This window comes from Cyprinus carpio, chromosome A4 (genome assembly GCF_018340385.1).
Source record: "Cyprinus carpio isolate SPL01 chromosome A4, ASM1834038v1, whole genome shotgun sequence".
In the NCBI taxonomy this organism is placed as follows: domain Eukaryota; kingdom Metazoa; phylum Chordata; class Actinopteri; order Cypriniformes; family Cyprinidae; genus Cyprinus; species Cyprinus carpio.
Genome location: NC_056575.1, coordinates 1,967,892 through 1,984,852, shown reverse-complemented (window position 1 = coordinate 1,984,852; position 16,961 = coordinate 1,967,892). Strand labels below are relative to the sequence as shown.

The 16,961-nt window shown below is 36.1% G+C and overlaps 1 protein-coding gene across 1 annotated transcript; it reads right to left on the bottom strand.

Moving 5' to 3' along the window:
• Positions 1-518: 518 nt before the first annotated feature.
• LOC109065555 (fibroblast growth factor receptor substrate 2-like) lies at positions 519-16,428 on the bottom strand. The gene is given in 8 exon segments (XM_042737937.1): positions 519-1,408; positions 1,411-1,621; positions 2,713-2,906; positions 3,002-3,139; positions 3,222-3,408; positions 4,200-4,335; positions 4,536-4,634; positions 16,021-16,428. Coding segments are annotated over 7 exon segments (1,611 nt in total). The 5' UTR covers positions 4,598-4,634; positions 16,021-16,428; the 3' UTR covers positions 519-725.
• Between the last annotated feature and the right edge of the window lie 533 nt (positions 16,429-16,961).

Genomic DNA, 16,961 nt, shown 5'->3' with positions numbered 1-16,961 from the left:
TATACATATAATATATTTGCTGCTAAATTATTAGCAGTTATTTTTGGTGATCAGTTATTAGTAATAGTTCTTATTATTTATTTTTTTATATTTTTGTGAAAACCATGAAACATTTTTATTTCAGGATTCTTTAATGAATAGAAAGTTTAAAAGTACAGGATTTATTTGAAATAGAAATCTTTTGTAAAAAAATCTTCCATGTATTTATATATATATTTATATATATATAATGCATCATTGTGAAATAAGTATACATTTCTTATGTACCCTAAACTTTTGATCGGCATTACGTCACAGTTTCCACAAAAATATTGTGCAGCACAACTGTTTTCAACATTGATGATAATCAGAAATGTTTCTTGAGCAGCAAATCATCATATTAGAATGATTTCTGAAGATCATTCTGAACATAAGACTGGAGTAATGATGCTGAAAATTCAGCTTTGAATCACAGGAATAAATTACATTTTATCATATATTCACTTATGAACCAGTCATTTTAAATTGTAATAATATTTCACATTATTACAGTTTTTACTGTATTTTTGGTCAAATAAATGCAGCTTTGGTGAGACTTCTTTCAGAAACATAAAAAAACTGTATTATAACAAGTTTGCATGTATAAAAACGGCTTAATTTGGAATATAATGATTTATTTCTCAATATCCAGTAGTGAAATGTGACTGTTTATGGTGAGAGAAACTTGTGCATTCTGGCTGCTCGGGTCACATGGGCAGGTCGGTACTGTTGTGTCGTGTTTTCCTGGATGTGCCGTCGTCCCGCGGCTGTGCTTTCTGCAGGCTGGACATGGCGGCGGTGCGCTCGATGTCAATGATGGCGTACAGCTCTGTCCGGCGCGTAGGGGTGGGCGGCAGGGGCGTGCTGGGGGTTTTCGGGGTGTGCGGCCCGCTGGAGTCCGACACTTTGTCCATCTCCACCTCGATGTAGTTGAGCTGGCGGAGCGGGTCGCCCACGCCGAGCCTGCGGAGGTCGAAGTTGAATACGGTGTGCTGAGTGCTGGAGCTGTGGAGTTTGACGCTCTCCGTGTTCACGTAGTTGTGATCGAGGGAGTGGAAGCCATTGAGAGATGGCGATTTGAGTTCCTCCTCGTGGCTGCTGGGTTTGCGGGTCTCCCAAACGGGCGGCAGCGCTGGCAGGTTCTCGTAGTTGAGCAGCGCGGTCCGCCGCTGGGCTGAGTTATTAGCGTTGTGGGCGTCTGGGAGCGGAACGGGAGGTCTGTTGCGTCTCGCACCGGATCCGGTGACCGGCGGCACTCCGTTATGAGTCTCATGCGGTAACTCCTTGCGCTCGTCGCTGTCGTAGCCGGTGTCGCAGTCCATGTTGCCGTTTACAGTCTTTGTGGGAGAAGCGGCATCAGTGCTGGAGCCCTGCTCGCCCAGCTCTTCTGCCTCTCCTTGAGCAGCATCTGTCTCTGGACAGGCGTAGGACCTAAAACAAACTTAACGCCCTCCGGCTCCAAAACCACGTGTGGCTCCTGCTCATTGGGCGGCGCTGCGGCTGCGCTCTCTGGATTGGACGTCCGGAGTTCTAGAGGGGCGTGGCCTCCGCCGCGGGAGCGCCGCTCCTCTTGTAGACCCGTTGTGTTGACGTAAGTGTGCACCTGCACAGACATCGTCATCAGAAACAGAAAAAGTTGAAAAAGAGTTTTATGGTTTCTTATGAAAATATGAGCAGCACTTGTCCACATGAAATGCTGCCAAAATGGCATTAAATTATCCATTTAAAAAGGCCACAATAAAACAATAAATACATATATAAATAAAATATTATACTTACTTAAAATATAAAATACTATACTACTGAAATACAAAAAAAACTTAATACTTAATATAATACTTAAATTGATAAAATATATTTATTTAAAAAAAAGTATTTATTTAAAATGTATTATATATTGATGTTTTATATTATTGATATATTTAAACTTGTTTATATATGTGTGTAATTTATCAAATATATGTTAAATATTGTATACAAATATTTAATATTATAAATATATATAATACATAATTTTTTGTTTAAATATTATTTAATATTTAATAATACAGAAAGAGCGTATATATATATATATATATATATATATATATAAAAATATTATAGTGTTAATGGATATGTATAAATGTATAAAATATATAATACTTCAATAAATAATTTATTTAATATTATTTATCTAATATTATATAATATAAAACATGATCAATTATAATATATTATTGTTTATCTTTATATATGTTGTATATTTGTGTTTAAATTCATATATATGCATTTATACAAATGTATGCATGTACAAATTCATAAAATGTAAATATATAAATATACCATTTTAAGTAATCTTAAAATATATATACATAGCCATAACAAAGACATAAAACATTAATAATAAAACATAATATAAATAATAAAACAAACATGACAAAATACAATTTACATTGACGTTCTCATGAGACACCAGTTTTGGTAACACTTCACAATAAGGTTTCATTTGTTAACATTAGTTAATGTATTTACTAACATGAGCTAACAGCAAGCAATATATTGTTTGTAACATTTAATCATCACTGTCATGTTCATAAAGATACAGTTGTTCACTATCTAATGTTAGCTAATACAACTTTTAATTTTAACAATGTATTATGAAATGTTGAGATTAACAAGACTAATGAATGTTTGAACCCTTAGTGTGTTGCGTACCGTTTCATCGTTGAGCAGCAGTGGGTGTGTGGACTCCTCCCCTACTGACGGTAACCTAGTGCTGCCCAGTGAAGGGTGGCGGCTGGACGGCGCGCCCAGTGAAGGGTGGCGGCTGGACGGCCGCGAGGAGGCGTCGCCGAATGACGGGAAACGGCCGATCCCATTGGCTACCGTTGGGACGGAGTAACCGGGAGCTGCAGAGAGAGGGTGAGAGGTTAGTGAGAGACTCCAGTCTGAGTGTGAGCACTGGAGTGTGTGTGTGTGTGTGTGTGTGTGTGTGTGTTCTTACTGGTGGGAGTGTGAGGCGTCACTGGAAGCTCGGGCTCCAGCACCGGCTCCTCCACCACACTGATGCTGTTGTTGTGCATGATGTCCTGCAGCATGTTAAAGATCTCCTCGGCCCGCGCACACTTGAACGCAAATATCCCTGAGAGGAGAGGAGTGAAGTATGAATGTGAATGACACAAAGATATCTGATAGAGAGTGACCGAGTTAAGAAAAGGCCTCACCTTGTCCGGTTTGGCAGCGCCGGCCGCTCTCGAAGGAGAAGAGGTTGGAGTCGTAGCCATAGCGACGCAGGCAGAGGTAGGGCCACTTCACGGCGTCTCGTCTGCGCGTGTGCAGAATCAGCTCTTCCTCCGTTAACTCCATCACACCCGCGCCCAGCTCATTACCGTCATCATCCACGTTTATCACCTACACACACACACACGGCATCTACACACCTCTGAACACAACTTAAAATACATTGAATGAATTTTTTATTTTAATAATTTTATTATTCATATTATTATTAATTAATAGTATTTATATAATATGTGTGTGAATATATATTATAAACATATAATTTTAATTAATAAATGTTAAATCATTAATTAATATGGAATAATATAATCTACTAATATAATCTAGCTTCTACCTAAATGTCTATTAAATTCTATTTAAATTCTACTTAAATATACAAGATACAAAATATATATACCTAATTGTAGAATTTATATTTTTATGTATTTTAGATAATTATATTGATACTGATTATATTGATTATATCACTAAAAAAATATTAAAATCAAATATAATAATATAAAATATATTATAATAATATATATATTTAATGTAATAATATAAAAAAAAAAATATATATATATATATATATATATATATCTTATTTGTTTTGTTTTATTTTATAAAAGAAAAGATTTGGAGTTTAGTTTTTTTACTACATAATTCCCATAATATTCCAGTTGTGTGTGTGCATTTTACAATTATGATTATCATTATTATTTCTACGTTCCATATTTTATAATGACTAGTCTAAACTGTCCAAACTTTTGCCTGTAGTGCACAGTAAGCACTTATTAGAGCACTTAATAATGTGTTAGGCCAGAGAAATGAGAACGTTTGTCTCTGTAACACATGAACTCTGTTAAGCCGCTCTTCACCTCAGTGTGTGTGTGACAGACACCTTTAGACCGAGAGATGCTCACCTTGAATTTGCTGTGATGGTTGTCAGGGATGATCTCTTTATCGGGACAGCTACAGCAGCTCCCCATGGCGCCTTTAACACACCATCGGACCCCTGCGCAGGAGATAAGAGGGATGAGAATTTGGAAAGAGAAGCAGCTGAGATGGAGAAGAACAGGGAGACATAAAGAGAGAAAATAACACTTCAGAAACATCAGACAGTTCTGTGTTTGCTAGGCTGTTTATTTAGAGGCTGGTCCCATACTGAAGTCAAAATATCCACCCATCCCTATACGTGTCCCGTTTCTGTAGATGTGTGTTTGCTCTGATGGTCCAGCAGAGAGCGCTGCAGTGCTCACCTACATCCAGCCATCAATGATTCTGCTCTTCTCGCCGCACACACTGCGTCACAGCTCAACATCACACCTGTGTGTGTGTGAGGGACAGAGATCCGCTTCCTGAGGACAAAAACACACTTGAAGACTCATTTTGTTACACATTTTGAAGCACATGTTCCTAGTGAGTAGGTCAGAGATACACATATATATATACAGTAGTCAACATTTGAAGTGGATCAAAACCTTTCATCAAAGTTTTCCTAAATACTAAAACCAAAACACGTTCCTGTCTAAGACAACTTTGATGAAAGGTTTAGATCCACTTCAAATGTTGACTACTGTATGTATATATATATATATATATATATATATATATATATATATATATATATATATATATCTATATATATATATATATATATATAAGCAAGTCATATATAAAATAACAATACATATATATTACCAAATAATTTTTTTGACTATTAAACCTGCATATTTTGCATACACACACACACACACACACATAAAAAAAATTAAAATAAAATTTGTATTATTATATATTCAACACATTCATTTAAGGATTTATTTTTATTTATTTTAAATACATAAATGAAGTTGTAAATATAAAACATCAAAACATACTGAAGTACATTTACAAATTATTACTATTCCAGTTCTTCTGCTAAAATTTCATGTTTAATTCAATGTGCTATTTGCAGTTTCTTTGCAATTTCTTGTGAAAATTACAAGCAATTCTGAATTGAAAATTGTTTCAAAGTAAATCTTTTTTTTTTTTCTCCAGTGATTTAAAACAAGCATGAGCAAAGATCGGACTCTGACTCGAGTCCCACAACCGCCCTGTGCACGTTCATAATTCATGCACACATTTACATGAACATCTCCAGAAAAAAGGCCAGAACGTCCCAAAGCGGCTGTTTGTTTTTTGAACATTTACACCGATTTAAATAAAGGGATGTTTTTGGTGTTGTGCACTTGATCCTGCAGCTTTTTTGCATTTGATTTCCCCTTCTGTGATCTATTTCAGTCTCTCAGTCGATGAGTCTGTGGTTTAGAGGCCAAGCACTCGTGGTACATACTGAGTGACAGGGTTATGCAAAACTAATTGGCTTTAACTGTATGATTAACCTGTGTAATTAAACTTACAAAGTTCATCGGATGCTTTTCATGAGAGGTTTTTACTTAAGACGTGTTCTTGCATTCAAAAACTGCTGGACTAAATGCAACACCATCTTTAAAAAAAAAAAAAAGCCATAAAAGTCATGAAAATTTCCCTGATATACCAAAACTACCAGCATTCATATCAAAGTTAATGTTTAGCATAAAAAACTAGCCTATTGTGGCTCAACCTTTATTTTAAAGATGGCAACTAAAAAAGCAACAGATGATGTTAAATATGAATCTGCAGCTCAGTTCATTACGGCCACTCATGAGGATGAAACGTGAATAATTCATGAGCTCCAGTAAGGCTGCTCTAGTTTACAGTGTCTTCCTGCAGGAAACAAGCGGCTCGCTCGCTCATCAGACATTAGCACTCGCTAAAATGCTAAACACATGCTAAAAATTGATTTACTACACCCCACACGCTAAAAACACACCCGCTCAGGATACAGAGTCAGTCTTCAGCGTCCGGACAACATGTTACACGTCACTACTCCTTTATGTAAAATGAACACTCTGTTGGTTTTCTATATTTAATGAGTGCTGGATGTAGGGCGTAGTGTGGAGGGAACTTTACAGGAAATGTGAAGTCCCACCTGTGCAGGTATGTGGAGGTCATGTGACCACAGCCCACGTCCTGCTCGCATTCCATCAGTTTAACATCCATCAGACAGAACAACTCATGCGGAAATCAAAACTTTCAAAGAATTCAGCAGTCAGCCGCGTTTGACTACTTTTAATATATATATATAAACAAGCACCCCAAAACAGTTATTTTATATATTATATAATTATTAAATATTAGAACTATATATTTAAATATTAACTTTATATATATATATATATATATATATATATAGTGAAATTATATATATAATGTATTTTAAAATAAATCATATTTGATAAATATATTTAAAATATATATAAGAACAAAATGTGTTTATTTTATATATTATACAATTGTATACTTTTGAAGCCAGAATTGAAAGGTCTGACTTTAGCTTTGTGAAACTATACTACACAAAACAAAAACAGCAGACGAGCTGAATGAGATGCAGATTCACGGTCTGTCAGCAGGTGGCGCTCATGGAACAGCAGCAATACAGCGTTTCCTTGGTTTTTGCTGTAAACAAAGCAGTGCCGCGCTTATAAACTCTAATTTAATATGCATTTTACAGAGGCAAGAGTAGAAAAATACCATTTAAACTTTTCTCAAGTCAGTTCTCCTCAGAGACACATTCATATAAACCCCACCCCCAATTGTAAATAAATCAAGTTTTAGAATGACATGGATTGAGTTGATGCCAGATTGTTCATCGTTAACTCTTTAATTGTTGTTAACAACAAAGCAGACCCAGTTAATGCAGTGTGCAATTCAACTCAAAACGCCCACGACATGAATTCAGAGCGCAGGCCATCATCTCTGCCTGTCCGTACGGGACGGATTAGCAGCGATCAGTCAGCGGCTCATTCCTACTGCATGTTCTGGCAATTATCACACCACATAACGAGGGAGGTCATGACGAGTCTGCAATACCCTGCTAAACCATGAGCGTGAGTCATATAACACCAGCAATCTCAACTCACAAAGGTCACGGAACAGAAGACGAGATGCGGAGATTTTCACAAATAGGTTGCATGCAAATATATGTTTGTTGCTGCATGCAGCCAATGAGGATCACGCAATGGAAGGTTGTTGAGTCAGTCATTTATTTCTCTCTCATTGCATTCTATTCAAACTGCAAGCACAACTCAACTAAAAAACAAGCTTTTATGCCGTTATGCCAGAAACATACTCACTGAGTCAACATATTAATGCAGATGTTCATCTGTTAACAAATCAAATCATAATTAATTTGGTTTCAGTAGGAATGGTTATCTATATCAAGCCATACTTTGATCATAAAATCCTGAAACAATTATTCGTAGGGCTGCATAATTAAATCAAAATAAAACTGAAATTGTGTTTTAACTAAAGCTGTGATTTAAATAAATATGTTTCAGAGTGAACTGTTGTGTTGTTTTACAAACGTGAGCAGCTCATGTTTGTACTTTTAGTAGTAACAACAATAATACTAATAATGAATATTATTAATTTATTATAAATAACAATAAATTTTTTTTCATATTATTATTATTAAATAAATAAATATTTTCACTGCATGACCAGCTCACGATGTTTGAAAATGAAGAAATTAAGACTAAAAATATTAGTATTGTTTTTTTATTAATATTGTATTATTTTTATTATTATTCTTTAATACTCCATTTCACAGTGAAACATCACAATAGAAACATTTCTTATTTTAATATTTTTATTTTAAGTAGTAAAAATATTAATAATAACAATACTTTTCTCTCTTCATCTTTGGCTAAATATTATTATTGTTTTATAGTCATAAGACAAAACTGTGCCGCCCTACAAATAAGCACAGCAAACCTGGAGATTGTTTTTCATTTTAAGTTGCAAATTAATTTTTTTCCCCAAATCGTGCATTAGTCAATGTTTAAGACAGAGCAAGAAAAGCAGGCACATGTAGTGTGAGGGGCCACGAGACATACATACTACAAAGTCGACAAGATGGACGATGCATCAAACACTTTCACTGAAAGCACTGCGGGTAAGATTGCACTCCTCTGACTTCATCACCCTCAGACACACACACACCCAATACTCATGAAACCGTGCGATGACTGAAGCCACTGTGTCTCTCCCCCGCACAATGTTCACATTCCACGGGGCACAGGGTGTGGAAACAGAGGTAGATTTTTTCGTCCACAAAAATGCCTTTCTATCTGTCTCTCTTGATCTGGGACTCACCCACTCCTCCTGTTCTGGTGCTGCAGAGGCTTGTCATACGCCGGCCAATCTGTGACTCACTGGATTTGCATTCTGGGAACGGTGTGGGGTCACTGGAGCACACAAGTGTTATTCTGCATTTGTAAAGAATTCTAATAGTATAAACAGTGCACTGGAAAGAATGAGTCAAGGGACGCTCTTAAACAGCACTTCAGAGCTCGTATTAACAGCTCGCATGCAGTTCGGTTCAACGTCTTGCCAATTTGCTCGTTACTCTCAGTCCATTGCTTAAATAGATACGTACAGCTCTGACAGGTAACTGAACTGTAGCTTCTTTATTATTTACAGCTTCACAAATTCCAAAGCAACTACATCTATTTATATCTGCCGAATAAATACAAGGGCATTCAGAAGAAACAAATGAGGCTAAACAACTATTCTGCAGAGAAAAGACTGGCTTTTAGTGTCTAGACCGCATGTGCTGGGTTTTTACCATGTTTCAAGAAATCTGAACCTAGATGATTAATCTGAATAAAATCGTAATTGCGATATGGCTCAGTGCAAATTGCAAAGGCTGTGATTTAATTGCAATTTTTATCAGAAAACTTTTTTTTTGCGTTTATCCAAACCGACTTACACAGCATTCAGGGTATGCATTTTATCAGTTCATGCATTACCTAGGAATCGAACCCATGACCGTAGTGTTGCTAGCGGTGCCAATGCAGGAATGCATTAGCGTGGCACAGGGATGTGCTGTGAGAGTGATGGCGGAGAGTCATGAGTGCAGGATTAGCATGAACTAACCCCACACCTCTGAACATGCATTCCAGCTCTGGGAAAACACACGGCTCAATGCAGAGAACGTCCCGACGCTGAAATACAGACACACTCCTTCCCTTCACACTGGAATGTAAACACCATTTAACGCTGACTTTCTTGGGCTTTCTGGTTTGGAAAAATAGGATGCAGAAATGCATGCTTGCTTTAAAGCGTCTATTCCCAAAGGAGGGCTATAGATATGACAGACAGCTCGTCTCCAACTGGCAGTGAATAAGTGCCACGGGCGCAGCCACTCATTAGGACAGAGATTTATTTCAACAGTAAAGGCTCTGATAGCAAAACCAGGCATTAGACAGGCATTACACGATGCTGACTGAGGGGAAAAGAGCTGTAGCTCTTGCTCAAAATACACAGGAGAATAAATCAGATCTATTGATCTATCACCTGCAAAACCTGTAACACACATTTGACTACATGCCTTCTCTCCTCTGATTGATAGTTTAGACCTTTATTATCAAGTTAAAGATCTTTTAGTATAACTGTACAAACGTCTGCATTATATGTTTTGTAATATGTTTTAAAAAGCATTAGAAGCGACTGATATTTATATCATTTTATGTAAGTATCTGCATTGATTTAGATTACAAGCATCCGAATTTCATACTTTTTGGCCATATAAATATCGGCATCTGCAGCAAATTGCTAATTTTTGCTCAGTTTGTGTCTCTGAATAAAATTGATCTGTTTTTACTTCACATTCTCGCTATATCAAACTATATGGACCATTAAAGCCTGATGTATCAAATATGATACACAACAAAAATACATATGCAAACTTTTTTTTTTTTTTTTTTGTCTAAAGGTCCAATAAACTGTTTTTTTTCTTCTTACTAATATTTCATATGTCAGGCTTTACAAGGTTAAAGGAGGACAAAAAGCTGCCCATGTCTTTTGTTTTTGACATCAAAGAGTTCGCATCCAATCAAAATCTACTATGTTGGTGCAAATTAAACTCTAACTTGGTAGAAGCCAGTCAGTTTGACAGATTACAACATGAACATGTGCTCAACCTCAAAAAGCATTAACGAATTTATGCAATATAAAAGAAACCCCTAACAACACTAAATATGGGTTACACAACCCGTCTGGATCTGGATAGCAAAGCATCTGAACCATATTAAACCAACAAGACTTTTCCTGTTAAAAAAAAAAAATCATCTGTGACTTTTGGAAGGAGACTGGAAATGATTTCTATCCTCAGACATGATACATCACAATGCCCTAGTAAGCAATAGCGTGATAGATATTTTGTGTATTTGCAATCTGAACAGTGATGCTGAATCACTAACAGGCTAATTGCGGAGCTGCAGTTGTGTTGTTAGTATGATCTGCCGGATGTGTAAGAGCAGCACACAGCTGTTGTGAGTGTTTGTGGGACGGGTGGGAGGTAGAGAGCTCTTCACCAGTGTGTACACTAATACTGTGCTCTCCTGGCATACGAGAGAAAGAGAGTGTGTGTGAGTTCTTCCTCGCATGGCCCTGTCCCCCCAGTTACCCAGCGCTCCCAGTATTGCCAGCTGGTGAACGCTGAGCGACTCGCACACTTCTAACCAGCGCCAGAGTTTACTTTAACTCCCACCAGAAACACAGAGGAAGAGACGGCGTGTCAGAGCGGGGGAGGAATAGGAGATTATTTTGTAACAAAATTTTGTAATAAAAAAATTAAATAATACATTTAAAAAAAAATCAGTTTCTTTTACTTTAACTGGAATGACTAAAATAGCAAATTTAAAGTGAAATAAAGATTTAGGGGAAGAAAAAAAACAGTATTAGGACATATTTTAAAAATATAAAAATAATAATAAAAAAAATAAAATAATAATAATAATAAATAAAATAATAAAATATGACTAGCAAAGGCATTCAATCTCCTTTATTGTAATGTTAATGTCATAAAAGCAATTCCAGCTCATATTTCATCCCAAAATAAAAAATAAAATAAAAAAATACATTTGTGCATTAATAATTTTTACCTTATATTAAGATTAGAACATTTTTATTTATTCTATTTTACTTATTTATTCAGTTGCATGTGACATTATTTTCATTACATTTTGGTTTAAAAAAAACAACAAAAAAAACTTTTATGCAAAACAATTTTTTTTTCTCATGACTTGTGAATATGACCTGAATGTTTTCTTGAAAGCTTTTGCGAGGTTCCTGTAAACAAGTGTAAATAAATCTAATATAAAAAAATTACATTATTGTCATTAAATATTAAACATATTCTATGCCCAAATTATTAACGTGTGCATTGCAGTAATGAGAATTTGAGGGAGATGCACTTAAATATCATGATAATTGTCACAATGCAAAAAAAACAAACAAAAAAAAAACTCAAGAAACATGAGCCTTTACGCAAAATATATATTTTTTCTTATGACTTTGGGGTGAAATACGACTTGGACATGTTCTTGAAAGTTTTTGCAAAATTCATCCTGTAAACAGTGTAAATAAATCTAATACAGGCCTCCAATAAAGAGCTATGATAAAAACGAGGAGCCTCCGATGAAACTCTGAAATAGTGGCTATTAGCTTTTCACACAGCAAACGAGCTTAAGCTTGTGTGGGAGGCGCAAGATCAGAAAGAGATCTGCTGACCTCACTGCATGATCCTTCTCAAGAGAGGACAAGAGAAGGGGGAGGAGATAGAGAAAGTCCATTTGAAATACAGAAATCAAGCACAGGTCAGTTGAGTCAGTGAGGACACAGAGGCCGGCCGCTGACCTGGGAGAGTGAAGCCTCAAGAGTCCAGCAGCGCATCTTAAACTCCCACTCCGTCATTCCTTTAAGGGATAGTTCACCCAAAAATCAGCATTCAGACATAATTAACCCTACAAACCTGGGTGACTTATGAAGAAGATATTTTGAAGAACCTCAAACAACACAGTTTGACTTTGAGTTTCATTGTACAAAAAAAAAAAAAATATTAAACTTGTTTTAAAATATATTCTTTTGTGTTCCAAAGAAGAAATAGTCACTTCATGGCAGGATTATAGTTAAATAAAACAAACAAACAATAGATAAATAAATATAAATTATACTAAAACAAATAAACGTTAGTTAAAAATAAACAATAAAAACATAAACAAGTCATTATCAGAAAAAAATACAAATTTGCTGAAATAAAATAATCTAAAAAATATATTTTATTTCAGCTAGTTTTCATGATTTTAACAACAACAACAAAAAAAAACGTTTTCATTACTTGAAGTAAAAAAAAATCTGAAGGTACTAAAAAAAACTAAACTTAAATTAAAACCCTTAAAAAACATTTTCCTTACTTGAAATAAACTTAAACGTTAGCTAATTAAAATTTAAAAAGCCCTTAATCTTGTATTACTACTCTTTTATTTCAGTTATTTGCCAAGGCAACATTTGTCGTTTTCATTTAGTTTAACTCGAAGTACTAAATAAACTAAAACAATTAAAAACAAAACAGAAATTTAAAAAATTAAAACTCAAAAAAGACAAAAACACTCAAAATTACTTTAGTAAAAGTAAAATTGAAGTGAAAACAGAAAATATAAAAAACATTATCTATCTATCCTATCTATCTATCTATCTATATATAAATAGTAAAATAAATAAATAAATATATATATATATATATATATATATATATATATATATATATATATATAATAAATAGTAACTCTGCATAGTCTGCATCAATAAAACATTTCAATTATTGTCTGCAGGAACATTTCCAGACAAGTTAGTATTCTCATTAATGCATAATACACTATTAATAAAATTGTTATTGTCGATGTCAAGTAAAAAAAAAAAACTCTTGCTCTGTTTATGTGCTCCTCAAACAAACACAAGGTGCTTTTCAGATCAAATTGCAAACTTAAATCAAACTGAAGGCTAAACGCTGAATAGTGCTGGTTGTCCATCACTTCACTGAATGATTCTGATGATGATTCAGCTCAGTTCTTCCAACATGGCTATTATAACGGATGAATGAAAGAAAAACTGCCGAGCTGCTGTGAGTGTTTTCATAAGAGCAGCAGAGCTATGTCACCGAGCCTCTGAAAAGAACTGGACGGCCTTCAGAACTTTTGCTCTATTATCAGCAGTTCAACACGGCCTCAAAATCAACACATTACAGAGTGAAAATAACAACAACTTTCTGCCATTAAATGAGCATGAACACGATAAAACAAGCAGAGAGAGCCACAACATTACATACTGAATTTCACTGATATTTCTGATTATTAAAGGAACAGTTCACCCAAAATTGAAAATGTGCTTAAACTTTACTCACCCTCAGGCCATTCAAGATGTAGATGAGTTTGTTTCTTCATTAGATTTGGAGAAATGTAGCATTCCATCACTTGCTCAGCAATGGATGCTCTGCAGTGAATGGGTGCCGTCAGAATGAGAGTCCAAACAGCTGATAAAAACATCACAATAATCCACACCACTCCAGTCCATCAGTTAATGTCTCGTGAAGCCAAAAGCTGTGTTTATAAGAAACAAATCCATCAAGATGTTTTTAACTTCAAATCATTGCTTCTACTAGTCTATAAACCATAATAAAACTTCCTCCTGTGAAAAAGTCAGTCTCCTGTTGTTTCTCACATCAAAATCCACTGACGTATTTGTTTAGAGCTGTTTTGGCTTGTAAACGGTGCTGTGCAGATTTCTCTCCTGATTCAGACCAGAGGACTTTTTCACTGGAGGAAGTGTTATTATGGAGAGAAGACTTGTTTGAAGTTAAAAACATCTTGATTGTTTTGTTTCTTATAAACACACATCACAAGACATTAACTGATGGACTGGACTTGTGTTGATTTAATTGTGGATTATTGTGACGTTTTAATCAGCTGTTTGGAGTCTCATTTTGACGGCACCCATTCCCTGCAGAGGATCCACTGGTGAGCAAGTGATGTGATGCTAAAATTACAAAGTCATCGACACCTTGGATGGCCTAAATACATTTTAAGCACATTTTCATTTTTAGGTGAACTATTCCCTAAAACGTTTTTCTTGCTGTTTCTCATTTTAAAACGTACTGGCAATTTCTGAGACAAAAAATGATTCTACACCATTGATTTTCAGTGTGCTTAAAAGAACAGACACCCAACAACTGGAAAGAGCCCTAAAGTTTTAAATGCACAAATGAAAGCAAAGAATCTCACACAATACAAGCCAAACGGAAAGGCTGATTGGTTTAGACATTGAGGATTTGGCATAAACGTATGGAATAAACTTGTATTAATGCAGGCAACTTAATGCATTCAAAGCATCTTTTCGCTGATAAGAGTACATAATGCAAAGTGCGTCAGAGAAACCGTCAAATGCAATAACGGGAAACCATAAAGGCAGCTCTGCTGAGTCACTGGGCAAACAGGAGAAACACAGTCACCCTGTCAGCACACACACAGATTTGAGGGAGCGTGTGTGTAAACGGACCTGTCTTTACTCTGCTTTTTCCACCTGAATCCTGACATCCGTCAGCACGAGGAGGCATTAGTGCCTTCTGCCAAAGCTTTATCCTATGGGTGGTGATGCTCTCGGTCGTCACACCCACAGCTCCTTCACTTTGTGCAATCATGACTGTGTCTACTGCCTTGATTCAGGTGTGGTGGTGACCTACAGTACACCACACCCATTCGTCCTTAGCTGAGTGGAATATCTCCACTCATGAACTTTAAAGCAAACTAATGCCTTTTTCTACATATGCATGGGTCGAATCTATCAGCAAATAACCCACCAGACAACGGGAGCCTGCTGCTGAATCTGTTCCATGTTCAATCAGACAGAAAAAGTGAAGCACGCAAGCGCTGCATCACTGCTGACCGCTGCTTTCCCAGAAATGACACATTGTCAGGCTTCAGGCGAGATTCTCGGAAACACACGAGCCTCCAGGAGCTCGGAGGATCAATGCTGCTGATGAGCGTTATGAATCATGCCATGTTAGTTACGATACCTGCTGTATTTACAGTCATACTAAGCATGCACGGCCTTGTTTACGTATCCAAAATATTAATAAAACATGATTAAAGAATGCAAATGTCATTAAAGGGACTCATATAATCAGTCAGTGATCATAATCAGGTTTATTGATTAATAATCACTCTTGAGGACCCTCTGAAAGTCAATCTAGTGAATCGTGTGTGTATATTTATTAAAAACTTAAAAGTCTGAAATGACACAAAATATAATGTACGGTATAATGGTAAACCAATCCATCAGACATGTACTATTCGCCATAAAATCACCTATTTTAAATGCATTTAAAATACTTTTAAGTTACGATTAATTGTTTTATGTATTTCACATTCACACAATATTAGATCCTCGGCATTTATCAGGATAAACACGCAAACCAGTTTAACTTTTCCTAGTGAAATAATGTTTATTGTGCTTATTTTAACCAAGCACATAGTATTTGTAAGCTTTTAACCGGATGTTTTGATAAATTCTAGTTTAACTGAAAACACAAACACACCGATGTCATACTCTATTACGTCAGGGGAAAAACAACTTTTAAACTCCGTTTTTGCACCACAATAAAATACTAAACGAAGAACAAATGGCTTGAAACCTAAACTCTTGGCTGATTTGGATTATATAATATTTTGCGAAGCTACTATGCTAATTACCTAGCCAGCTAACTAACGTTAATCACAGCAGAAGAGATCTGATTTATGAAATATGAGGCAAATTAGTACTTACTATAGTCATATCTCCCCTGGCTTAGTTTAATACTTGGTTAATTGGGTAAATGAGAGCAGTTAATGAGTGTTTTTCCAGTCAGATGTGTGAAATCTCTTCACGGGACTCATCGCCCTTATCGAACTCCCTCACAGAAACCAAAAACAGCCAAACTTTTCCTTATATCCATGTCTCGGAGTCCAGAAATCGGGAAGAAAGGCTGGGAAACGCTTTGAAATGTTATTCCGAAGCTGATTGTGAAGTCCGATCGGGTTTCGCCGTGATTTCTCTGGAAATAAATGTGATATTTTGGTTGAGCGGCGGCAGAAAGTGAAGACGCTCGCGCAGAATACAGTCTGTGGCAGAATCACTGTAAGCTCGCGCAGCTCCGCTCAGGGTTGCCAGGTTTTCACAACAAAACCCGCCCAAGAGCTACTGAAAACTAGCCCGAAACTAGCCAGGACCCCCGTTAAAAATCGCGTCCCGGAGGGTGGAGGGTTACCTTGGAAAAAAAAAAAAAAAAAGTCGCATTCCATGGGCTAAATATCACGTTATTGGAGTCCCTTCGAATCCGCGGTCATGAAAAACCACACGCGGCAACAGTGTTAAAGTAGCCCGAATCCGCGGGAAAACCGAGGACTTGGCAACTCTGGCTTTCACTCTCATCAGGCCCGAGAGAGAGAGAGAGAGAGAGAGATCTGCCCCATTACTACTGCATCCGGGTCGCTTTAAACTCATGAGGAATGTAGAGGATTCATAGAACACCCTACTCTAGATGAATAATATAAAAACAAAGTCACTTTCAAAACACTAAAGCCAAGCAAAAAGTTTTAACTTCATAAAGGTAGCCTGAAATGCTCTATATCTGATTTTGCATAAAAAAGCATGAAAAATACAACATGCATCTTTCCTTTTTTAATATAGGATAATAATTCATTTCATATACTACAAACTGTCTGTGG